General features: G+C 49.8%; 1 protein-coding gene across 1 annotated transcript; it reads left to right on the top strand.

Annotated features, from left to right (window-relative positions):
* The first annotated feature begins 900 nt into the window (after window positions 1-900).
* Window positions 901-23,813, top strand: Edn3 (endothelin 3). Its single transcript, XM_048441270.3, has 5 exons — window positions 901-1,393; window positions 1,917-2,205; window positions 19,019-19,195; window positions 20,106-20,171; window positions 22,213-23,813. Exons 1-5 carry the CDS (start codon window positions 1,342-1,344, stop codon window positions 22,247-22,249), a joined length of 621 nt encoding a protein of 206 aa, XP_048297227.1. The 5' UTR covers window positions 901-1,341; the 3' UTR covers window positions 22,250-23,813.
* The last annotated feature ends 801 nt before the right edge of the window (window positions 23,814-24,614 follow it).

Here is a 24,614-nt window from a genome sequence, read left to right as displayed (position 1 = left end):
GGCATGCTGGGACTTCTAAGGTCTCAGAATTGGGAGCGGTGCATTTCTGGTTTTTATGTACCCTCAGTTGAAGGGAATTGGGACAGAAAACAATCCAAACCAACTGACCACCCCTGCTGGCATCCTTGAAGGCAGGGACTTCAGTCACCCTACTTATGCCATGCCAATAGCTGGCATTGGCTGTGAGGCCTCAGTTTCCCTTTAATGAGAATTCCCCCTTGGGACCTCTCTGCTTGGCTATTTTGGGCTTCTCCCTGGCATGGTGGCAATGGTGGTTGTGTTCAGCAGGCAAATGTCCTGAGAGACTGAGCCAGTTTGTGAAAATTATACCTATTCATGGCTTGCCTTGGGAGCAACCTGGTCACTTCTGAGGACTCTACTTTTTAGAATGCCAGTCGTTAGGAAAGTGGCGGGTGGAAGGGCAGGAATGACCTTGCAATCCACCTTTTAAAGGTTTGCAGACCTATTAAACCACCAGAGTGCCCTGAGAAGTAAACCACCTGTGAACAGTTGAGGAATGAGTGTGTCTCTAGGTAGAAGCACCTGCCCCTCCTCACTGAATGGGTAGCGGTAGAAATGCAACTCCCTGGGATGCTTCCTCAGGCTCAATGGAATCTTCTTAACTTTGCTCTGGTCCCACTGCCCCACCTGCCATCGGAACTTTCAGCCACCAGGGAGCTGGCTGAGCCACCTATGAATCAGAAGTGTAAAGTACACTCAAAGCCTTGGCCAGTAGGCCTCAGCAAGGGTAAGCCACTGGCGAACAGGTCTTTCCCACAGACTGATTTCAAACAAACAAGAAGCCTGTGCCCCTTCTCTGCAGCTCTTTCATGCTCTTGGAACTCTTGGTGTGGGCTAGGGTGTTGCACGTGTGAATCTGAGTGTAAGTGACCAGGGTGTGCAGGGGCAGAGGGTGGCCTTCGTGCAGCTGTTCGGGGGGCCCACCCTACTCCACCCACGGGGAGCGAGGCGTCACCGCCTCTCGATGGCTCTGGGTGCGCCTGAGGCAAATGCGCCTCTGGTCTGCTCCCCCTCTGCGCTTGGAAAACGACCCCCGTGCGCCCCGGGTTCAAAGGCCCGACGCGGCAGCTCCAGCCCCTCTAAGGGGCGGGGAGGCGAAGGGGGTGGTGCGGGAGCCAGAAAAACCCGAGCCACAGCCGGCCAGCCCTGCGCAGGGATGGGCAGCGCGCTCTGAAAGTTCGTGACCGCCGCAGTCAACTAACTCTTTGCCGGGACGCGCAGCAGAGGCAGGACTCGAAAGCTGTGCCCGATCCCAGTGCCCTTTCGAGATCACAAGCGGCCACCCTCCAGGCCTGGTGCTTCCGCGCCTGAACAGGGTTCATGGAGCCGGGGCTGTGGCTCCTTCTCGGGCTCACAGTGACCTCCGCTGCAGGTAAGCGGGAGGGGCGGGGCGGCGCGCCTCTCCACGCGGGAGTGCACACAAAAGGAAGCCAGGCGCGGGTCTGTGCTGCGGGAAAGCTAAGTGAGCCTGACTCTTCACCCTCAAGTTTCCCAGGGATGGGCAGAGGGGCCTGAAGACACAATGATTACTTCCACTGAGTCTGGGGCTTTCAGTCTGGGACACTTTGGACACTTTTCAGAGACTACACAAAATAAATAAATCGTGTTTTCACCAGCAAGAGCAAATAGCTTTCAGACTTCATGGGACTGAAAATAACTCAAGGTTTTTTTGTTTTTTGTTTTTTTTTTTTCTTTCCCCCGAGTTTGCACAGAGCTTTGTAAACTTTTCTAGGCATTTGACTTAGTTTGGAGACTGCAGGGGAAATGCAACCAGCCCCAGACTTTGCAGAAGTTTGGTTGATTCTCATTCCGGTGTGCGGGCGCGGAGAGTGGGGTGGGGCGTGGTGGTAGTGGGTGCTAAGCAGTTTAGGAACCCTTCAATCTGCCTCCTGCAGGATTTGTGCCTTGCCCTCAGCCTGGGGGCTCTGGCAGAACCAGCGTGTCCCAGGGCCCCCCTGAAGCTGGCTCAGAGTGGGACTGTGAAGAGACTGTGGCCCTAACAGCTGCACAGCCTGCAAGTCCTGGAAGTGCTGGTCCAGACCGGGGACCGGGCAGGTCTGGGGAGCAGGAGGCTCAGGGGGTCCCTGCACATCACCGACCCCGGAGGTGCACATGCTTCACATATAAGGACAAGGAGTGTGTCTACTACTGCCACCTGGACATCATCTGGATCAACACCCCTGAGTGAGTTGGCCTGGGGGGGTAGGGAGCATGGCTCTGTGCCAGGCCTGAGGCGTCAGGTTCTTTGCATGGTCCTCAGCCCACCTCAGTCAGACCCCTGAATCTGCCATGATGCAGAATTCAAATCTTGCAGTGTTTCCAGCCACCATTGGTCTTATTGCAGGACTCACCTTTCCTCTGAGGACCTAGCCCCAGAGAAACTCAATCCTGGGTTTGAGATGTGGTGGGCAGGGAGCTAGGCAGAGGTTTTAGATGCCTGAGAAGTGTCTGATCTCCTGTCCTGGGGGCTAAGTGCACTGAGCCTTGCTCTTAACCATCCCTGGAATTCTCTGAGAACAGCCTGGGGCACCGGGGAGAGCAGCAAGGTGAACTTAGCAGACCCAGATGGCATCCATCCTGTGAAATGATTTCTTCCTTCCCTGCCGGTCTTGGAAGTCAAGCCAGAGCAACACAGGAGCCTCACAGGACTGCCCTTCTCCAGGGCTGACCACAGAGTCAACAGCCATGGCCATAGAGGGCCCCTCTGTCCACTCTTAAATTCTGTTAAACTCTACAAGGACCCAGGAGTAGGGTGCTGATGCAGTCTAGGGCCAGCCTTTGGTGAGGAGCACCTTGGGGGCAGGGCACAGGGAGGGTCTGGCCGTCTTGTCTTCCACTCCCACTGAACCTCTGGGATCATGCTGCACTGAGACGCACCTTGTAAGCAGGTAGGTGGCATGACCTTGCTCCGGCCACCATCTCAGGTTTTGTCTCTTGCATTGCTTGCATCTTAGACTTGGTCTGGATGCTGCTAAAGTCAGTTCCTTGGGTGTTCTCTGCATTTCCAGGGACTTCTACTTAAACCTGCCTAAGGGTTCTAGTCCAGGAGCTTGGGGATGACTAGGTGCAAACCCTCAGCCTAGAAAGGCCACTGACTATTCTCCTTTGTGGCTTCCTTTCTCTGAAGCCCCATCCTCTCAGAGATCTCTGGGTAGTGGCTTGAGGAGCCACTCACCCACCTAGACATTCTAATGATGCCATACACAGGAGAGAGGGTCCCTGTTGGGTTCAGAGTCTTTTGAACCTGGTGACAAGATCTCTAACCACATCCAAGTAGGTCTGAAATCTCCCCACTTTGAGTGGCAGACAGAGCTGGTTTCACTGTTTAGCCACCCTGCATAGGTCCTGGGCTCAGGTGAACCCTGGGTTTGTCTAATCATGGCTGCTGCTGTATTGAAACCCGTTGTCCTTTGCTGGATCAAGAGCTTCCTGGATCCTACCAGTTCTGTAGACGACCCCAATGGTGTCACTTACTCTCCCTTGGTGTCTAATGAGGCCCTTGGACGAACTGTCAGCCCACAATGGGGAGATGGGAAGATAACAAGGGCGCATCTTGGGCAGTTATAGATTGATTTCTGTTCTCCGAGAGCCTCAGGCTCCTCCCTTCTAAGAATCACCAGTCCCCGACCATTGTTTTTCTTGACTCCTAAGCATCTGCCATCATGGTTTTACCAAATGAGCCCCACAGAAATGGGGACACTGGGCAATCATCAATAGCAGCCCTGGGTTCTGGTCTTGGCTGGAGTCCCATAGGAGAAAGAAGAAATTCAGCAGTAAGGGACAGACAAGGTAGAGTCAGGAATTAGAAAACACCTTGGATTTCTGCCTGTCTTCAAGACCCCTGATCAGTTCTTAGGCAGGAAGTGGGGACTGGGACATGTCCAGAGGCTCTGTAAACACCCAGAGATACTTAAGATCCCGTGTTGGAATTGTGAACTGTCTTGCGGGGGCGAAACGAAGCTGTGGCTCTTCTGCCTTTGCTAGGACAGCCACCTGAGGAGGGGCTTTGGGTGTCTGGTTGATCTCTTCCTTCTTTCCCCCACTTCGTTTTACTTTAAGCAGTGGGGAGAAAGGGGTGAACTCAGTGTCCTGGTGCCCCATTCAACCTCTTGGGAAAGAAAAATGACAGTTGCCAGACTTGAGCGCTTATAATTCAAACAAGATACATATGTTAGTACGGAGATGTTTCCTGGACAGCCTTATTCTCTTTCTGTGAATGTGCTGCATGCATTCTCTCTCTCTCTCTCTCTCTCTCTCTCTCTCTCTCTCTCTCTCTCCCTTCCTCTCTCTCCCTCCCCCTCTCTTCATTCCCATCCTTCTCTCCTTACTTCCATTAAGTAGATCCATTTCTATCTTTAAAATGCTTGGAACAAGGTTGCTGTGAGAGAAAAAAGAGCCCAGCGGACCTCCAAAGGAATGGAAGCATCTGGAAAGGTACCGACTGGCACACACACAATCTACTCCCCATCCCCCAGCCTCAGCCCTCCCTCTCAAGTTAACTCTGTCCTAAGCAGACCTCATCTCATTCTCCAGATGCCCCCACCAGGATGTGGTTGCTCTTGGTCCTTGCGGCTGACTGCTCAGGTTGGAGGAGGAGCCTTGTCCCTTGCTCCTAAACTAAGGACTTAGACTTTGGCTGTTTCTGCTTCTCTGTGGTCTTCCTCTTCCTGCCCTCTCCATTGCACGGAGATCAAGTCCACCCTCTGCCTTTGTCTTTGAAGGACACCAGTGAGGGCCATCTGAGGATCATGTTGAGAGTAGGCTTGGTTCTACATCCGACGCTCTGCAGGAGTGATGTTCGAAGTTGCCATCAGGCCCCATTCCACATCTTCATGGAAAGTTAACTGCTAGTTTAGTCTCAAGTGACCTTTACCCTCCAAAGAAGATCTGAGATTCTCTGGTTCTCCCATGATTCTCACACCCTGAGCCCAGTCAGCCTCTTCCGGCAGCTCTCAGCATAGATGCTCCATCGATGTTGGCTGACTTTTAGATAAACCCTGAACTGTTGCTGTGACTGTGGTCTGAAGGGCTTTCTCTCTCCCAGGAGGGCTCTGACTAGTGTGTGTGGCCCTCTTCAGAGACCCTGCACACCACTGCACTGTGGAGGTGCTGTCTTTTCCAGTGCCTTCCTTACACGTAACTCTCCTCATGCTCTCTGGCAAAGCCCACAGCCCCAAAGAGAAGCACATTCTCCCTTTCGCAGTTGCACTTTTTGGCATCTGAGATCATAACTAACAGATGGCACAGTAACATCCTCCGAAAATTTGCCTTGGCCGTGCGAGGAACCCCAGCTCCCCACAAGCTACAAGCAATTCGAATGTTGCCAACAAAGACAGAGACAAAATCCAAACCAAGGAAAACTCATCCCATCTTGTCCTGGAAATTTCAAAAGCCTTAGATAGTGAGTGGGGAAGGGGATGCATGGGATGTCATGTGTGTACACACTTGCATGCTTGGGGCTTCCCTGCACACGTGTACTTAAAGTTCATATATCCTATCTTCAAGGCAGATGGGGATTGTACCATTCAGGTCTCACCAGAGAGATGGAAGCAATAAGGTTTGTATGTGTCACCATGTAGAGACAGAGAAAATACTCTTAGGTGATCCCAGCTGAAGGTCACCCGTGGCTGAAAATTTCAGCGAGAGATAATGACACAGACTTGAGACCAAAGGGAGCCTAGACTCAAACTTCCATCTTTGGTAGGGAACCTCCCTCTTGACTCTTGCTCTGCTAGTTGGTGAGATGAGGCCTATCTAGGTTGTGGGAGGCAATCTGATTGCTCAGAGGGTCCTGTAAAAGTGATAATGACATCTGAAAAGGACCTTCGCATCAGCTTCTAGACTGGCACTTGACTCAGCAACTGGGCATTGAAACACAATTAACCCTCTTGAGACACTGGATCTAACATGCCCCGCGAGGCGGTTTCCTTCTGAGGTGGATAGCTGACTGTAAACCAGTCCCACAAATAGCAATAGAGCAGTCAAAGGCACCCAGCAAAGAGCCCAATGTGTGCTTCCCACCTCTGCGCCAGGGGACCTACCATCTGTTAATCCCCTAGGGACATCTGAGGGAGGCACTGAGAGGCTGTGATGGCTACCATGTTTCCCAAACAAAAATCCGAGCCACATGGCTGACAAGCAGGAATGTATTTATGGAAAGAGCGGGCAAGCCGTAGGGAAGCGTGACTGCTGTCGTGGAAAGACTGGTAACTCTGATCTCCTGCTCGCTCACTCGCTCGCGGGCAGACTCCAGCAGCCCAGAGCCTGCCCTCGAGTCCTGGTCATCTTCTCTGTGTGGTAGGAGAGGCTATCAGCTCTCTGTTTCCTCTCTGTAGGGTACAGATTTTGCTTCCAGCGGTGGGTCAGTGACCAAGGGGGTCTCCCTGAGTTCCTCCAACTAACATCTTCTAAAGACGTCTAGCCTGCTGCCCAACCTTTGCCAAAGCATGCCACGCTGACTTAATCCTGCAGGAATGACATTTGTTTTGGGTTCTTTCCTTCCCCTAAGAAGCAAAGGGTAGACTGAGGATAATAACAGTTAGTACAACATTTGAACTTGCGTTTGAAAGTCTTCCACCACAGAAGAGCTTTGACCATCTGTGTTCTTCAAGAAGGGCATTTGAGCAGGCTTCTCAAAGAGTCTGCCCAACTGTTAAAAGATCCTGCTAGAACCTGTGGGTCGGGGGCCACAGTTTCCTGCAGACTGGAGCCAACTGTGTTCCCCTCATGAGTTCTGGGGATCCCAATAAAAGTCCCCCTGTTCTGTGAGCCAGCCCTGGTGGGACTGGTCCTGGAGATGCGTTTATCTGAGACAGAAAGGCCGCTGTCTTTTTATCTGAGCTGTTTATCTGAGCGCTGTGGCCGCTCTGGTGTTGGGAACATGGAATGAGTGACCGGTTAGTCCTGATGACAGTGGCAGTGTGGATTGGTTACACATCATTTTGTGAGAGCTACCCGACTCCGTGTAAAGTGTGTGTCCTCCAGAGTTTACAGGAGGCTGGGTCAATTGCCTGGAGTTACAAGGACACTCAGCGCAGGTGTGTGGCTTCTGGATCTGCCCTCCCAGACTCCCTCTGTTCACTTTTCCCAACAAAAGCCTCTCTTCTGGGCTTTAATGAACCCTTTTGTCCATGCATTTGATGTGTGTGTATGTTCATATGTGTATGCCTACATGTGTCATGGTAGTGGAGGCCAAAGGTCAACACTGTGTGTTGGCCTCAGGTATTCTCCACATTCGTTTTTGAGACAGAGTCTATCGCTGGGCCTGGGGCTCACAGATTAAGTTAGGGTGCCCATTCAGAAGATTCCAGGGGTCCCCCTGTCTATATCTTCTCAACACTGAAATTATGGACCCAACACCACTATTCCCAACTTTTTATGTAGGTGCAGGAGATCCAAACTCAGGACTTCAGGTGTGTGTTGCTTCACTGACTGAGCCATCTTCCCATCCTAAGAAAAGCTTTTACAGCTGCCATGTCGCCATGGCAGTGGGTTGGGCTCTGGGACAAGACTCTCATCTCTGGCTGCTTTTGTTCTTTGCAATAGTGATGTTGATCCACATCCATGACTCTTTGGAATAACACGTCTGGCTCTTTGCAGAATTATTATTATTATAGATATGAAGAAATGTACAAGCAAAAGCACAAATTGCGGTTCCGTCACACATCCTACATTTTATTTTGGAAGCAGAGTGTTGACTTGAGAAGAGCATGACTCCCTGTTAGCCTTCAAGAGCCCCGAGTGGGCCTGCAGAGACGGTACTATGCATGCCTGCCACATGGGAGGCTAAGCCTGATGACAGAGATGCTGGGATAGCCCACTGGCTCTATCCTCCAAGAGGGATGTTCTTTCTTCTGACTGTTACTTAATGTACGCTTACTCTCTAAGGTCGTGCCCTGACCCGCTCCTCACTGCCTGCTGCTTTCACTAAGGGTCTGCAGAGAAGAGAGTGGGTTTGCTTGAATCCATCCCTCCTTGCTGTCCAGATTCTCATGAACTTTGGGTGAAAGACTCATGGCATTTAGAGAGTGAGGAGTGTGTGAAATGACCGGTACAAGTATCTGGGGATTGGTCAGCACCGTGTGTTGAGCTGGTCACATGCCAGGTCTTGAAAATGTAGCCGTCACATCAGTACAGACACACCTCTCCACAGAGTGGCTGTCTTGCTAGTTCCCATCCCATACTTGGAAGGCATCAATGACTAGAAAATTCCTTCTCAAGTGCTAGGGAAGTCAACTTCTTGGACCATCTAACCTTGATCTCTCTCTTGGCCCGGAGTACCCAGCAGTAAGTGCCTACCCTCTGTCTCTCTCAGACCTGCAGCATTTCTGGAGGCTTTGCTCCCAGTCTGCTCACTGCTGTCCAGTTAGCAGAAAGGTTTCCAGACCTTGGGAGAAGGCGTGTCCGGCTGTCTCAGTGGCTGATAAGCAGGCACCATAAAGACACCTGTGGCCAAAGGTTGTTGCAGGTGGGAAGGGATTTTTGTTCCACCCTCTCCTGTTATTTCCTGTTTCTCCTCTTTGTTCTTGGTAAATAATCAGAAGGCTTGGGGACTGGGGCACAGTGCTCCCTGAGGTCCCCAGGTGGCACCTTGCCCAGGGCAAGGTGAAGGCTCTGTTGGGAGTCTCTCCATTAAATCCCTGGGGAGTTGAAAGGAAGATAGGCCTGCCTTCTTACCTGGGAGAGTCTAGTGGACTCCTAAGAAGGGATTTGTAGCTGACAACTCCCAGGGTTGAGAACTCTGTTCTCAGCTTCACTCCATACCCAGGCCCTGAAGCGGGTACAAGGGACCAGGGGTCACCAGAAGTAATGCAGAGAAGATTGTGTACATGGGGCTGCTGCGAAATAATTCCATGGCGTGCTTTCAAGAAAGATATGTAGAAAATGACTCCAGCCCGATGCAGTGAGGCCAGGGTCGAGAAGGATGTGTAGAAATTGACACCAACCAGATGTGGTGAGGCCAGGATCAAGGTTCTGACTACTCCCAGTTGCCCCCACTCCTGAGCTTGTGTTTTTCCACGCATTCGTTTCCACCTCCTCCTCAGGAGTCTAACACCTTGCATGTCAGTGTGAGTTTGAATAACTTAGTTCTTAGATCCTTTGACAGAAATACGCCTTTCTTGAGAACCTTAGGTTTCAGTTTCCAAGTAGGTTGCAAAGGTCTGCCCCTCAAGGTGACCTTTCCCTTGAGTTCCCACTGACTCAAAGCCCTTGAGTCAAGGAGGGCGAGAGATGCCTGGAAGCAAAGCCAGGCCAGGCTGGAATACCACTGAACCCTGCCTGAAACTCACCGACGGCTTGATTTGAAGCAAGAAAGACTGGTAAAAGGTTGTGACCCTGTGTGACCGCAAGGGAGCTTTTGGATTTCTGCTAGATGAAAGGGGTGTTGCATCTAGGAACTTGGCCTTAAATCTGAAGGCCTTTGCAAGTCCCTGACATCTCTGGTGTGGCTTATTCCTACAAGAATTAAAACAAAGGAAGCTGGGAGGTAAACAATGCTTTCTTCAAGGAGGTTCCACAGCCGTGGCTGGGACCCGCCTGACTTCAACATTCCAGCTCTCAGTCTGAGCTGCACCCTTGGCTCTCAGCACATCTGCTGGGGAGCTGTTAGCGGGTCCATTCCACACTGCAGGAGCCCCTGCGGAGCCCCTACTCAGTTCCATGTCACTTGAGAAAATGACCCACTCCTGTTCTCGTTGAGTACCACGCTTCTGAAGGTGAGAAACACATCCATGCAAAAACTCACATGTGCATGCATGCATGCTCAGCATACCTACATGGGTGCAAACACTTATGCCCCTCAGCTGTGCTCAAAGGGAAAACTGGCTTGCAGAACGGCTAGGTGTGATGAGTGATGGTCACCGTAGGAGCAGGTTGCTTGCCTAGGCACAGCTGAGGAGGCTAAATTCCCAGCAGTTCCCAGGTCTTCCTAGCATAAACCATCAGGGCCGCACCATCCTGCTACATCTGCCTCAGCCCTGGCACAGACTCTAAAAGCCAAGAGTTCTTGTAGAACTTGGCAGCACTCAGCCTGCCCTTCTTTATGGCCTTCGGAGGCTGACTTAGCAAGAGGCTCTAATAAGCCGTGACTGGGACAGGCTCTTCGGCTCAGAGCCCTGTATCCCGACCCAGTAAGTTAAAAACCAGAGACAGATTTGTTTCCTAGTCTGCTAGAGATGCCCAGAGACAAGGGTGGCTGGAGGGACAAATGGCCTATAGAGGATAGGGGATGGGAAATTGCTTTACCAAAAGATAGAAGCAACTAACTGAGAACACAGACCCGATTTCTGTGTGTCTCTTGTCTTTATCTAACAGGGACCCTGGTATTTTTAGTTTGAGGGAAGTATTGGATTTATTGGCACCTGCATGATGGCACTGGGACAGGCCACAAGCAAGACCTTGTCATCACTGAGATGTCGTTAAGCAAGCCCGATCAACTTTTCTGTCCTGACATGGACTCTCCTGGAAAGCAGCTGGGTGGGCATCACTCACATCCTGTGGGTGGTTTAAAGGGAGAAGTGACGGTGTCAGCGTTTTTGAAAACCCCCTCTACGGGGACCCCTCCTTCCAATACCTGCTCCGTTTTACCTCTCCTGGCTCCACGTCTGGCAGCTATTTTGAGCCCCATCTGTCTACAGCTTTGCATAAAATTGTGATGAAGCCAGGTCTCATGCCTACATCTGACTTAGCCATGGTCACTGGGTGGTGGGGCTGGAGAAACTCTAGGTCCTCTGATGCCTTTGGTCGTGCCGTGGAGGGGAAGCTGGCTGCTCCAGGGCTCTTTAGATGTCTTATTCTCTGCATACTTTTTTCTCTTGACTTTTCAGGGCCGAACAAAGCCTTAACTCTTAAGCTTCCCCACAAACATGGCAGAGTGTTTTCCTATCTCCTCTATCCCTCGGACCCTCTGTGTGAAGAAGAGAGAGCTGGTTCTGTGTCCCAGTGAGCTGGGAGCTGATGGTTTCTGTGGCTTTGGATTTTGCGTGTTTTTCTAAGTCCCGATTGGGTAAAAAAGCTTTCTAAATATGGTTGGAAAGATCCCGGGAACCTCTCAGAGTGGTGGGGCAGTCAGGAGGGGTGATGCCGAGCTGTGGTTGCTTTGGAGTCATGTTCTAGGGCTTTCTCTGGAGATGGTTCTGTTGATGATGCTTGTGTGGCGGCAAGGGTTCTTGAAAAGACCCAGGTGGGATGTGGAGCTAGGTGGGGCTTTCTAAGGAGCCAAGCAACGGGCCACTTCTCAGGTCCTCCAGCAGGGATCTCAGAGAGTCATCAGATTGCCTGGAGCCTCCCTACTGAGGGCCACCTCTGGTCAGGTTCATGCCTCATCCCTCTAGTCACCCTGAGGTGGAGCAATCTGAAGACCACACTTCTCCCAAGGAGACACCTCTTGCCACTAATATTTCACCTTACCATCTACAATACATATGTCTTACCATAACAACCATCTACAATAACTTTAGAAGGTGTGGGGATTCATATCGTCTGTCAGCTGGATGGTCCAGAAGCAGCTAGTCTAGTGGAGAAAGTTGTTGCATGTCTGAGGGAGTTTGCAGGTGGGTAGATGCTCCCTAACTGTGAGCAGCACCAGCCCACGGGCTGGGGTCCTGGGCTGAATATAAAAGGGAGAATGAGCTGAGCAGTGCTCACCCCTCACTCACCCCTCGCTGCTTCCTGCCTGCAAGCGCCATGTGCCAACTGCCCCTGCTCCTGCTGCAGAGCCTCGCCTGCTATGATGGTCTGTGTTGCCAAATGGTGACCCTAAACCAACATCTCCTTTCTTAGATTGTCAGCTGTTCGACCACAGCAAGAAGAACAATCACTAATATGAGGAGGAGAGATTGGTTTTGTTTGTGGGAAGGAACACACCTCTCTGCAGTGACCTTCCTCCTCCTCTTGTTCCTTCTCCTCCTCCTCCTCCTCCTCTTGTTCCTTCTCCTCCCCTCCTTCTTTTCTTTTCTTTTTGTTTTGTTTTGTTTTGTCTTTTTTCAAGACAGGGTTTCTCTGTGTAGCCTTGACTGTCCTGGAACTCACTCTGTAGACCAGGCTGTCCTCAAACTCAGAGATCCACCTGCCTCTGCCTCCTGAGTGCTGGGATTCCCCGCCTCAGCCACCCCCACAGGGCTCAGTGACACACTTTTAATACTTTATATCTACTCTCAGGGATGCCATCATGCTATGACTCCAGCCAGGGCTTAATCCTTTGATTAGGTCAGAGCCTTCTGACCACTAATCCCCTAGGGTTTTGCAATCCGATAAAGTTGACAATTACGATTAATTACCACATCTTGGCTTTACATGATAGTCATCTCGGCTTCTCGGGGTGCTAGAGCGTCTCATAGCTCTGCATTTCCCACATTCTCTAGCTCTTCTCGGGTGCTGGAAGGGCTCTTCCATGGGCTTTTCCAATGCTGATCTGCCGCAGAAGCAAAGGAAGCTGCAGGTGGCCGGTTCCGTGAAACACAAGGGGTGGGTGAGATCTATGCAGCCAGCAACTGCACATGCGTGTTTGCTGCTTGGGGACTGAGGACATTGGAATGTGGGCTTTCTGTACCATTCTATCCTTCGAGGTTGGAAAGTCACCCTGCGGGCTGTCTGGCGCAAGGCTGGCCCACAGCAGACTTCTGTAAATGCTTGACGGGCGAGCAAGGAAGAAGGCAAGAAAACGTCAAGGCTCCCAGTTGCTTCAACCAATTGTCTGGAGCTGGGATCTGAGCGGAGGGATGGAGGCAGGTAGTGTGCTTGCTTCCACCTGCTCAAGGATGGCACGTTGAACTTGCCGTTTTACCATGGCACAGATGGAAAGGACTTCAGCCAGCTCAGTTGGTTGCCTTTGTCCTAATTCTTTAGTTTATTGATGCAGTGATAAAACGTTTCTGCCTGGAGAGTTGGAGGCCTTCCTATCATACCCGAGAATGTAGTTGCCAACTCTTCAGTATAGGGTCCAAGCTCATTGGGTAGAGCCACTTGGTACTGAGCAGCCCCACAGTGCCTTTTGACCTTGTGCATCATCATTAGAAATTTTGGGAGAGAGACTGGGTGGCTCATCTGAGGAAGGGCAGGGGAAACTGAGGCAGGTAGCTGGAGGGATGAGTCCCCAAAGGAACACGGGAAATTAGGTTCTAGGACACAGGAAGCCCTGATATAAGCCCCAGCTCTGGATGGAGAAGTTCCTACGTCCCATCATTGGTAGCGAGACTCCTATCTTCAAGACTGTCTTCCCCCAGCCCATGCCTTTGTATATAGTAGGCATCTAATAGATGTTTATCGACATGGTGAGAGCTGCTCTCTGGCACTCGCGCATCTTGCCTCACTGAAGAGAACACAGTTCTAATTGACTAGTGTTTAGAGCTAGTAAACAAGATGGAAGTCACCACCATCCTTGTCTGAAGGTTTAAGATGATGGCCAAGTGACTCCGTCTAAAGAAGGCTTTACTAGAATCCGAAACTGAGCCATGGCTAGACAGCACGTGAGGACCTCAGAGGAGTTTCTCTGGAGCTTGGGAAACAGGAGTGATGCTGCTGCCTCCTGACCACCCACAGCTACTGGGAACCATTGATTTCTCCTTTCAGTGGCAGCGTGCTCCCCAAAGCACTAGGAATTGCATGCTGGGTTACCCCATTGTCTTTTCCTGCCTGTTTCAGAAGAGAATGCATGAACAGAAGGAAACATATCGTGAACTTGACACATCTCCCAAGAGTAGAATGAGCATTCTCTACTGTTGGGGAGACATTCAACCAGAACTTGGGTTTCTTTCTTTTTTTTTTTCTTAACGTAAAACAACAACTCTGTTTATGTAACAAAATAATAATAGGCACGAATTTTGGCAGTGTTTCCCTCTGCCTGGCTGGCTTCACGTTTTGAGAGAAGCCACTAGCCCAGGAGATGCTCACTATAGCCGTATCTGCAATAACCAAGCAGAAACTATTGCAGGTGCTAGAGCCCGGGGTTGAGTGCGCCAGCTCAAGACTGGCGCTGCTGTGGTGAAAGGTGGGGCTGCCTCCCAGATAACCCTGAGTTGTGCAAGAGAAGGCGACCAGCACACTGTTGGATGGAGGCCGCTGACCATGCCAGTATGCTAGCCTGAATGTGAATCCTTGCTTCGTGTGCAGGCCCTTCTGTCTGCTTTAACATGCTTGCCCAGACCCTTCTCCAGCACGTGCTGCTAAATACCGTTCAGCGGGGAAGCGAAGAACGATGTTTCTTCCTGTTTGATCCACTTCCCTGATGGGTTTGAACTCAGCAGGTGATGCCCATCTGCCGATTCCCAGCTGCTCCCTTGTTATATCTGTGCCCATCCTTACACATCACATGCAGCTGCCAGCTTCACTGTTAGAAGGGCAGAGCTCACTCATTTCTCTAGGAAAGAACCCAGAACCAGAAACTTTTGTTTTGTTTTAAAGTCATTTTCCTTGTTTGAAAACTTCTCATGGCAAGATGAATGGAGGATGTTTGGTGTGGCACTGCAGATGAAGGCTGAATGCAGGCGTTTGGGAGTTTAATATTTAATAACATTTATATATGACATTTGGGAAAACTTGAAAAATAAAGACACTGTGGTAAATAAGATTCTGGCATCTTCATCGCTGATTAAATGATGAGTGTTCTCCGTACGTAAGTTGAGAGATAATTTATTACGCAAACACACAGAGCAGTAGACACTGCATATGTAGGTATGATGGAGAATGCTTTGTTTATTCATCGCTTCATCTGCTTCCCTTGTGTGGGCCTCTGTGGTACAACTGACATCAGCAGATGCAAGGGCTGCTTGTCTATGAGGAATCGCCTTCTCAGACCCTCCTGCTCAGCTGTAAGCTGTCACAGGTGGGCCCTCAGCCAACTGAATTCCACTTTCAGGGCTCCACTATGAAGTATCTCATGTTGCTCATTCAGGGAATAGCGACAAAGGGCGGTAACACAAATGATTCTCGTGAGGTGGGCGGTGGTGCATGACCTGCCTGCCAGAGTGAGGGAAGGCGGGGATGGTGTTGCTGTGATTTTTCTGGTTCCTTTATTGCTTAGTCACACATCGCAAACACAGCAGGCCTGGTGAGTGGGATTTTTCTACAGGTGAAGCACAACTTCTCAAACCAATTAAATAATCAAAGGACCTAATTTTCATCCACTGCTCACTCTTTGCTGAACGTTTTCCCATGGAGCATCTCATTCCAGCAAATGCCTGACAGTCTTTTTGTATACCGAAAGGATGGGGTGCTGGTTGTGTAAACACTTTACAACTTAACAATGGAATTACCGGGGAGTCTCTCTGCACTCTGTATGGTTTCTATGCCTGAACATACATGCTTGTCGTCTCCCTTTTATCAATTTTCATCCCCCAGTAGCATGTGAATTGTTATAGGCATGGGTGTATCTATATTTCGCACTCAAAATAATCCTGGCCAGTGACGTTTCTTGAAACGTGTTTTCCGTGACTGAACTCATTACGCTGCAAAGAATCTGGTCTTGTTAAGCTGGGATTACCTCACAATTAGCAACCAAAGGCTCAATGATTGTTTTTGTTCGTTCATTTGTTTTTTTCTTTGTGTGTGTGTGTGTGTGTGTGTGTGTGTGTGTGTGTGTATGTGTGTGTGTGTGTGTGTTATGGCAGTTGTTCTCCTGAGACAAGATCTCATTCTCGAGCTCACCCTGGTCCGTGTAGCTGAGGTTAAGGTCTACTGGAAGTGATCCTCCTCCCTCATTCTTATTCTGCTTTGAGTCAAGTCCAGGACTAGTATAGAAGTGAAAAGCCAGCTCCCTGCTCTGTTTGGTTGACTTTGACTTTGATTTCCAGACAGTCACATAGCCCTAGCCAGCCTCAACCTTGTTATGTAATCAAGATTAGCCTTCCTCTGTCACCACCTCCTGAGTGCTGGGAGCACAGGTGCTAGCCGCCACGCCCAGCTCTGTTCCCTGTTCAGAAGGAGCAGGTTTTCGGCAGTCAGATCTGGGCAGAAAACTCCCAGACCTGGCTCTGATGTAGAGGCCCACCTGTGGCCCTCCTTTGGCCATGGATCTTCTACCCATTGCAAGGAGACTCTGAAACTAAAAAGCACACTTTCTAAACAGTGTTCCCTGTATTCTCTGAGTCCTGGGATACCCCTACCTGAATCTTCTGAGTTGTGACCCTTCTAAGGCTGTGTGTAGACATTATGTAGTGTCTGACACTTAAGAATCCAATAGGGCCCAGGCATATATTCAGTCTGCAGGACAGGTGCTTGTAGGCTGTGAGCAGATAGATCTTGGGATACAGCCTGGGAATGGATGAGGCAGCCTTGGTGTGGGATGAAGCCAGATGGAAGAAAAGTTGTCAGTGCTGATTTGGTTGTCATATTTTATCTGAGAACTCCAATGAATACGTGGGTCCCTAGTGCAAGATGACTATTCTGAGGTATTATAAATGTCATTTTTCCAGGTTGAGGGACAGGACTCTTAGAAGCATTTATCAAATCTTCCAATAATCTTTTAATATTTAGATCTGGAGCAGGTGGGCCTCTATGTTTGAACTCTTGTTCCAAACACTATAGCATGTTCACTGGAGAGGACATGCCAAGGAGCTCTGGCCGGCTCCTAAGAGCCTTCCCTCCCCTGGGGAGGGGGCTCAGCTCTGTAAACACTCTTTGAAGCTGTCAGGGGCATTTGTACATGGCTTTTCTTGAGGCTGCTGGGGAAGTGCTAACACATCTCTATTAACAAACACACAGTTGTCTGATTTCCTTACTTTTAAAACACTTTAGGCAGAGCGTTCGGCTTCCTCTGAGTGGCTCTGCACCCACCGATGCACAGTCAGCTGACAACCCTCTCAAGACTGCAGGTCTTGATGTCGATGGAGAAATGGGAGTCAGGCTGTTCCTCATGTGTGATTTCCACCAAGAAGCAGAGGACCTGCTTTAATGTCAACACTTAGAGATTTACTGTAACCCTGTTACTGGAAAAATATACCTTCAGCCAAATCTGGGCCCACAACAATGACCACATTATTCTTCTCCCCGCCCCCCACCTCCTGTTCCTGAGAAATCTCCAAGTTCCAATAAGACCTTCCTTCTCCCTCTGCAGTGCTCAGCAGCTGGGCCTCTCTGGGTTGGCAAGGAACCTCACTCTGCCGCTTCTTAGGGTGCTTGGTAGGGAGGGGCAAAAGCAAGAGGGGCAGGGGGTGGGTGGGGTTCTCTTAGGTCTCCACGCCAGCAGGGAAGCAGACTGCTGTGTGAGCATCTGGTCCCCACAGACCACCCGGCCTGGCTCTCCTCAAGACCCCAAAAAGACTTCATAGCAACGTGCTTCTAAGGAAAAGAAATTCAATTTGATTTTATTTTGAAAACACAGAGAGGATTCGAGGCCACCCTTTGAGGTGGATAATTGGTGATACTCTGTGGGACTCAGAGAAACGAGGATGAACAAGAAGGCCCAGACTTACTGGAACAGGGCCTTTGGCCCCATAAGTTTCCTCAGATTCTTAGTAATGTGCACCCCAGACCAAGTTCAGTTACGTTAATGAATTAAGCATGTGGTTTTAACTTTTTCTCACTTAACTCTAGGAGTCTTTCCTCTCCGGAGAATGAGCCGTGGTTGGGCTGTGCTCACTCTTAAAACCAGATTTAAACGTTTATTGCTCTAGATGACACGCCTCCCAATCCTGGCCATAACCAGAAGTGGTTGATCCCTTCAGACAGTTTCTGCTGCTCAATAAGACCTTCCCACCATGAATTCCTGTTCTTAGCCGCCCCACTGAGGTAGTGGCGACGGCTCCCGGAGAGCATCGAGTATACCCGCTGGTGTTTGTCTCTTTGAGGAAGCTGCATCCAGGGGCCAGGGTAGATTTCTAAGAACTGTAATTGCATCTGCCCCATTTTCCCTAGTGCCAGCTCCCAGGCCTGCCCTGGAGTCGTTCAGGGAGCACTACAGTTGCTAGGGTCAGCCTCGGGCATGGAAGGCCTTACAGGCACCAAGTCAGGCCCCAGACAAGGACCAGCACATGGGTCAAGTCAGGTTTCTTTGTCAGGAGCACTGGGTAAATGAAGGACGTGTTCTTGGCAGGGAAGTCCAGTGGCTCATGGGTATGTGTGTCTGTGTGTGTGTGCATGAGGAGGCTGGTGTCAACCTCAGGTGTCACTCTTAGGAGTCATCCACCTTGCTATGGGACAGTTCTCTCACTGGCTTAAACAGTTAGACTGACTGGCCACCAAGCCCCAAGGATCCTCCTGTCCTAACTCCTCTATAGTACTGGGAGTTTAAGCACATGCCAACACACCCAGCTCTGTGTGCATTCTGAGACTTTAACTCAGGCCCTCATGTGTGCAGGGATTTTACCTGACACGGACTGGGGATGGGCTAGAGGTCTGGGCTGATTCTTATGACCTGCTATGCAGGAGCCTGCATGGTTTAATTTGGAAAACAGATATATAGACAGAAATTTCTGTCCCACCTGGTTCCACAGCCATTTGGTCCCAAAGAAACACAGAGAGGCTTATATTAATTATAAACTGTTTGGCCTATATTGCTCAGGCTTATTACTAACTAGCTCTTATAACTTTAACCCATAACTCTTGTCTGTGTTTAGCTGCGTGGCTTGGTACCTTTTCACATCTTGCTTCCTCTGTGTCTAGCTGGGAATGGTGTCTCTGCCTTTCCTCTTCCCAGAATTCTAGTCTCGTTGCTCCACCTATGCTTCCTTCCTGGCTACTGGCCAATTAGCATTTTATTAAACCAATACAAGTGACAAATCTTTACAGTGTACAAGAGTATCATCCCACAGCAGAGAGAAACCCAACAGTGTACCCGGAGGAGCTTGCAGCCTGGCTTCAGGCACCTCAGTGAGGTGTATCAATTCTGTATGGCCGCTAGGGCAATCAGGTCTTCCCTGGGCCTCCTGTGTGTCTTTCCATCTCTGCCAACCATTTGGATACTGGGTTCCCTCCAGATGTTTCCCATCTAGCATGCTATAGTGGGGTACTTTGCCCTGGAGTGGCAGGACAGACTCCCCTCACGTCTCTCCATGCTCTGCAGACAGACTGTGCCCTATGGACTGTCCAACTACAGAGGAAGCCTTCGAGGAAAGAGATCCTCTGGGCCATTTCCAAACAGCTCCCAGCCTTCTTCACGGACACGCTTGCGCTGTGCTTGTATGGAAAGAGATGACAAGGCCTGTGCACTCTTCTGTGCACACACTGCAGATATCAACAGGTATGACATACCCTCTAATCATGTCTAGGTACAGGTCACTGATGGGCAAAGCTAAACCTGGGGCTTCACACAGTGGGTGAAGTGTGGCTTGGCCAGGTTCTCAACCGCCCTTGCCTCTCAGAGCAGAGGCCAGAGCTTCTGCAGCCTGGAGCTCCATAAAGAGCCAGAATGAGTTGGAAACGTTTAAAGAGTGAAGACCCCACCCATCGCCATGTGTATTTTTAGTTTCTTTGCAAACAGCAATCAGTAGTTGATCTTCTCAACACCTGACACAAAGGACCTCTTGACCCAGGTTACCCATTTGGTTTCTCTGTAACCCCTGGATATCCTCTCTTGAGTTTGAAACTGCATGATCTTCTCAGCTGCACAGAGAAGCACATAAATCCATTTTGAGTGGAAGCCACCATACTTGCTCTTGGGTGGCCACCTGGACCACTGTTCCTTGGATAGCAGAAAGTTTTTGGCTCCTCCTTCCCTTCACACTGGGCAAAGACTCATCAAGCCCCCATAGACAGAACAGCCTATCATCAGCCTGAAGGAAGGGTGGAATGGTTTGGCCATGAGACTCCTGTATCCTCCTTTATGAGCCCAACAACCTATATGAGTAGAGAGAACCCTAAGCCGAGCGGGTGGGCGTGGTATCTACAGGGCTGGGCTCTGCCATCTGGAAAGCCTGGTGCTTGCTGCTCTTTTGTTCCCCCAACTGGGGTTTTATGAATCCAGTGAGGAGTGTGTTTGTTCCTCAGACGTCCACCCACTGAGTCCTCAGTCCTACAGTAGGTGCTTGGAACTCAGTTCTTGGGGAATATACTAATGTGCTTGTTGGTGGGGAAGAGGAAGTTGTTGTTTGACACCCCAAAACAAACCACATGAAAATACTAATTCCTGAAAATCTGCTGTGTCCCCACAGTGATTCCTGGAGACCAGGAAAATCAGCTGCAGAAGAGAAGGAGGAGACCAGAGGCACACGTCAGAGGTGAAGATGGGGTGCATTCATTCAGGGGCACAGGGTGGGTGAAGAGGTGGCATCTGGTCTCAATAAGTGACAATTGGGGCTCCAGAGCTCCCAGGGGTCCCCACCAATAGACACTGGCGCCTTTTGGTCTGTCAGCTCTTGATGCATTCTATTGTCCCCTCTCTGGTCCTCAGTAAACCCTCTGTGCTTTTGGAGCGCCTCATGCCCCTCTTTGTTCCAGGGTGGTGACAGCCAAGCCAGCTACCTGCTGTTCTTACAGCTCTCTGGACTGAGATGGTCAACCCCACCTTGGTCTCTGCTTCTCTAACAGAATGATCTCTGTTAAATTATTTCTCCACACACAGGCAGTGGACCCCACACACACCATTCCCAGCTCATTTTGTTATTGCTTTAATACCTGCTTCTGTTTGTTTGTTTGTTATGTGCTGGCTTTGTTTGGTTGGTTTGTTTTTTTCTTTTTTTTTTTTTTTGAGGGTTTTTTTTTTTTTGGTTGATATTTGGTATGAACAATCCTGAGGGCTTCCTGAAAGCGAGGTGGGCTTATTTGACAATTCTATCAATCAGAAATCATTATTAATGATGGCTCAGCCGCACATTTGCAATGGGATGATAATTTATTTTTATAATAATAACCTGGAGGAGGCTTCTGGTCCAACAGGGAATAACCAGGGGAGATCAGAGCAAGGCCTACACATAGGAGTTTCCCAAATTCATGAGATGACTTCCAGTGGTCTAGAGAAAATGGAAGGAAGCAGAGAGGTTGGGGAGACAGCAGGTCCTCAGAGAGTATGTGCCAGATTCCAGCTGGTCCCCACTCAGCCTCCCCTTCTTCCTTCCTTCCTTCCTTCTTTCCTTCCTTCCTTCCTTCCTTCCTTCCTTCTTTCCTTCCTTCCTTCCTTCCTTCCTTTTCTTCTTTCTTTCCTTTCTCTCTTTATCACTTTTTTTCTACCCCAACCAAACTTCGGTTGGCGAGAGCATGGTGTGATTAAAGTTATCTATCCATCGAATCATTTATTAATTTCCTCATGCATTCATTCAGCCAAGACCTGTTATGCACCTGCTGCATGCTGGGTGCTCACTATCCTGGACATGCGGAGAATGGGGCAATGAGTCTTCTTTAGTTTGTTAGTGATGAAAGCAGACAGCAGACAAATACAGACTCTACGAACTGAGGCAAGAACAGGAAAACAGGACAGAAAGTGCAGGGGAGGCTGTGGTCTGTGATTGTGTACAGAAGTACACGGATACAGGATACGGGAGGGAGGGGTGTTTCAGACAGGAGGAGCTAGAGGGATAGATGTTCTGGGACTTATCCAAAGAACAGCCATCATAGGAGCTGCGTGCAGAGAACACATGATGCTGGTATGCCTGTGTGTCACGTGATGCTGTTATGATTGTTCTGTCACGTGATCAAAGGCTGAGATCAAAGACTGGAGAGACGATCCGACCAGTCCAGCTCTCACTGCGCAAACCTGAGAGTGATGAATGGGGTGGCGGAGAAACCGCTCACTGAGGCTCTCTGGACAGCTAGTCCAGCCTAAGCAAACAGCTCCAGGTCCCCATGAGAGAGAGACCCTGTTTCCAAAAAAGGGGGAAAAGGTGGCTAGTCCTGAGGGACGACACCGGAAGTGACCCTCTCACCTCCCCCTCACCCCATCCACACACTCAGTCAGAAATGAGATTGAATTTGGTGGCAGGAGTCCCACTGGAGCCTGTCAAAGTAGCCTTCCGGAACCTTCTAAGTCATGTAAAGTTCTTAGAAGACAGTTTCTGCCAGAGGAAAGTCTTTGATTCAGCCAGCCTCCCTGCTTCTCTGTGAGACGTGAGTTAATAACGGCCAGAGTCACACGGAAGATGCTGGAAGGCCTCCCAGTGGCCACACCCACTGCTATTCTTTTCACACCTTTGTGCTCAGCCCTGGGAAGGGGGACTCCAGGCTGGACACCGCTAGAGGTGTGGCCAGAAATCACCTCCTCAAGTTGGAAGAGCCTACGCTGTAGTGACGCCCTCCTTTTCCTTTTGTTCTCCTTCCTTGAAATAGGTTGAAGTCAAGGACAGATGAAGGCCGCCAGCCGTAGCAGTCTGCTACCTATGCTTCTTGCTTCCTGCAGCGAACTTCACCCTCGCTCTCCCTGCCTGCCAACTGCCTTCCAGGAAAGAGCCATTGTGCTTACTTACACAGTTCAAATTTCCTCTTTAGGGACAAGGAGGGAATGGGCCTGAAGGGGGGTTGGAAGAAAGACCCACCCAAAGAGCCCCCACTTTCCAGTACACCCCTACCCCAAGAATGCCCAAGTCCAAAAGACCCCAGCTTCCCTAATGGGAAAAATGATCCCAGATGTGCCCCGGGGGCCAGATGCCTGCAGCTCCGGTTTCACGGGGAATTGTTTGGGAGGTATGTTAAGTCTGAAAGCTACTTACTGGCATTTAACATGACTCCTCTTGGAGAGTAAGTGGACACCAGGCTGACTCTTTACAAAAGTAAACACACGACCATCTCCTAGAAGATGCAGGACACCCATGTGGCCGGAGCAGCCCTGCTCTGCAGCCTGCCAGGCCTGCCCAAGTTAGAGGGTGCAAGGCCTCTGTCTACTCGAGACCTGAGTCCTAGCCGTGCCATAGTCTGTAAACTTGCAGTTTGTGGAATTTAGAAACGTCTGGCTGTGCTTGGTCCTCTCCAAAAGAGTGAATCTCAAAAGTAGGAAGGAAAGGAGGACAAGTGACCTCAACATTTGTGAGACAAACAAGAGAAAACACATTCCTGATGGTTGTGAACTCTGGGGCACACAGCAAAGAGCTGTTCTGCGGGATGGCCTCTGTGTCAGAGCTCCCAAGCCGGCCTTGCAGGGAGCTGCCCTGAGGAGAGTCCAGCTCAAGGCTATTAGGCTAAATATCTGCTTTCATGAATAAATGTGGATCTTTAGGGAGTGACTTCAAAATAAGCTGGAAACACAAACTCTTTGTACATTATGTAAATTCCTGTTTACCTATATAATTGGCAACAACTGGGAATTGTAACTCCTGATGGTTCAAAATCTTTTAGTTGAACTCTCTCTGCTGTGTTCATGAAGAGAGTGTGTGCTGGAGAGTGGATCCTGAGTTGCCATGTAAACTCTGCTATGCGGGCCCAGCTGGGGACAGTCTGCCCACCTCCCCACCAGACTTCCCAACAATGAGGACCTGTCTTTGGGCATGTGCCAAGGGCACCATGCGGAGACACTTTAGCTGGTGTGTGAACTGGGGCCTTAACCAGATGTTGAACTTGGGAGGATCGCCTCCTAAGTTATTCCAGGTGTGACTGCCCATCTGTTGGGGAGGGGAGGGGAGGTGAGTGATGGTTTTTGGGGGTGTGTACAGTTTGAGAAGTAATTATTTATTGGGGAACTATTTTCTACTTAACTCCTTTATGGGATCTCTTAAAAGTAAAGGCACTGTAGATAGGTAGCTAGACAGACAGATAGATTTTTAAATTGTTTTCAGGATCCAAACTCATACTCCTTAGAGCTCTAGCTAGCATGTTTAAATCACATAAGCACTGTTTGGCCCAGTGGCCAGATTGTATCTCAAAGACAAATCTACTCTTTGTGACAGCACTCAGAAGATACGTCAAATCCATAATAATAAAAAAGAATCTAGACATTCGCTCTAGTTTGTGGGCTTTTCCTTGCCTTGTACACACATCCATCTGCATATCCAGTTGCATATCCATCTGGAGAGGGTGGGAGGGAGCCGCGGTTTGGGAAAGTGTAGAACGAGACATGGGTGGGGTGGGGTGTTGGAATATAAACATCAAGACAGCTGGGAAGCAGGTTGGGAGGAAGCTGGCATCTTCCCTGGCACCCTGCCCTTCCTTTGACACCCACACAAACTTTTCAGGGTGACACTCACAGTCCTATTGCTTACAATGTCTGTCAGTGATCCCCAGAAGTGACCATAGTACCAAGACCAGGTAGACATAAATGAGAGAATGAGGCCGTTTGGCAGAAGGAGGGGCGGGGCATAGGAGGGTGAAGGGTTTGCAAGAGCCATTAGAAAAGCTACTTTCTATCATCCATGCTAGTAAACTTTTTAAAAAAAGATTCTTGCAGGACGGTGGTGGTGCACGCCTTTAATCCCAGCACTCGAGAGGCAGAGGCAGGCAGAGCTTTGTGAGTTCAAGGACAACCTCGTCTTGAGAGAGAGTTCCAGGACAGCTAGGGCTGTTACACGGAGAAACCCTGTCTTGAAAAACAAAACAACCAACCAACCAAATAACCAGCCAACAAAGAACAACAGCAACAAAGAATTCTAGAGCATCTATAAAGTCTGGGTACAAGGACTCTCTTCCCTGTCTCTCTGGCTCAGTTTTGAATCTAATCCCATATTCTTAAAGACCTTCAGAGGAAGAGAATTGGACCAAGACAAAGGCATGGAGCAGCCCAAACACACACACACACACACACA

This window comes from Myodes glareolus, chromosome 10, assembly GCF_982192425.1.
Source record: "Myodes glareolus chromosome 10, mMyoGla1.1, whole genome shotgun sequence".
NCBI lineage: Eukaryota > Metazoa > Chordata > Mammalia > Rodentia > Cricetidae > Myodes > Myodes glareolus.
This window is presented reverse-complemented; position numbering and strand designations above follow the sequence as displayed.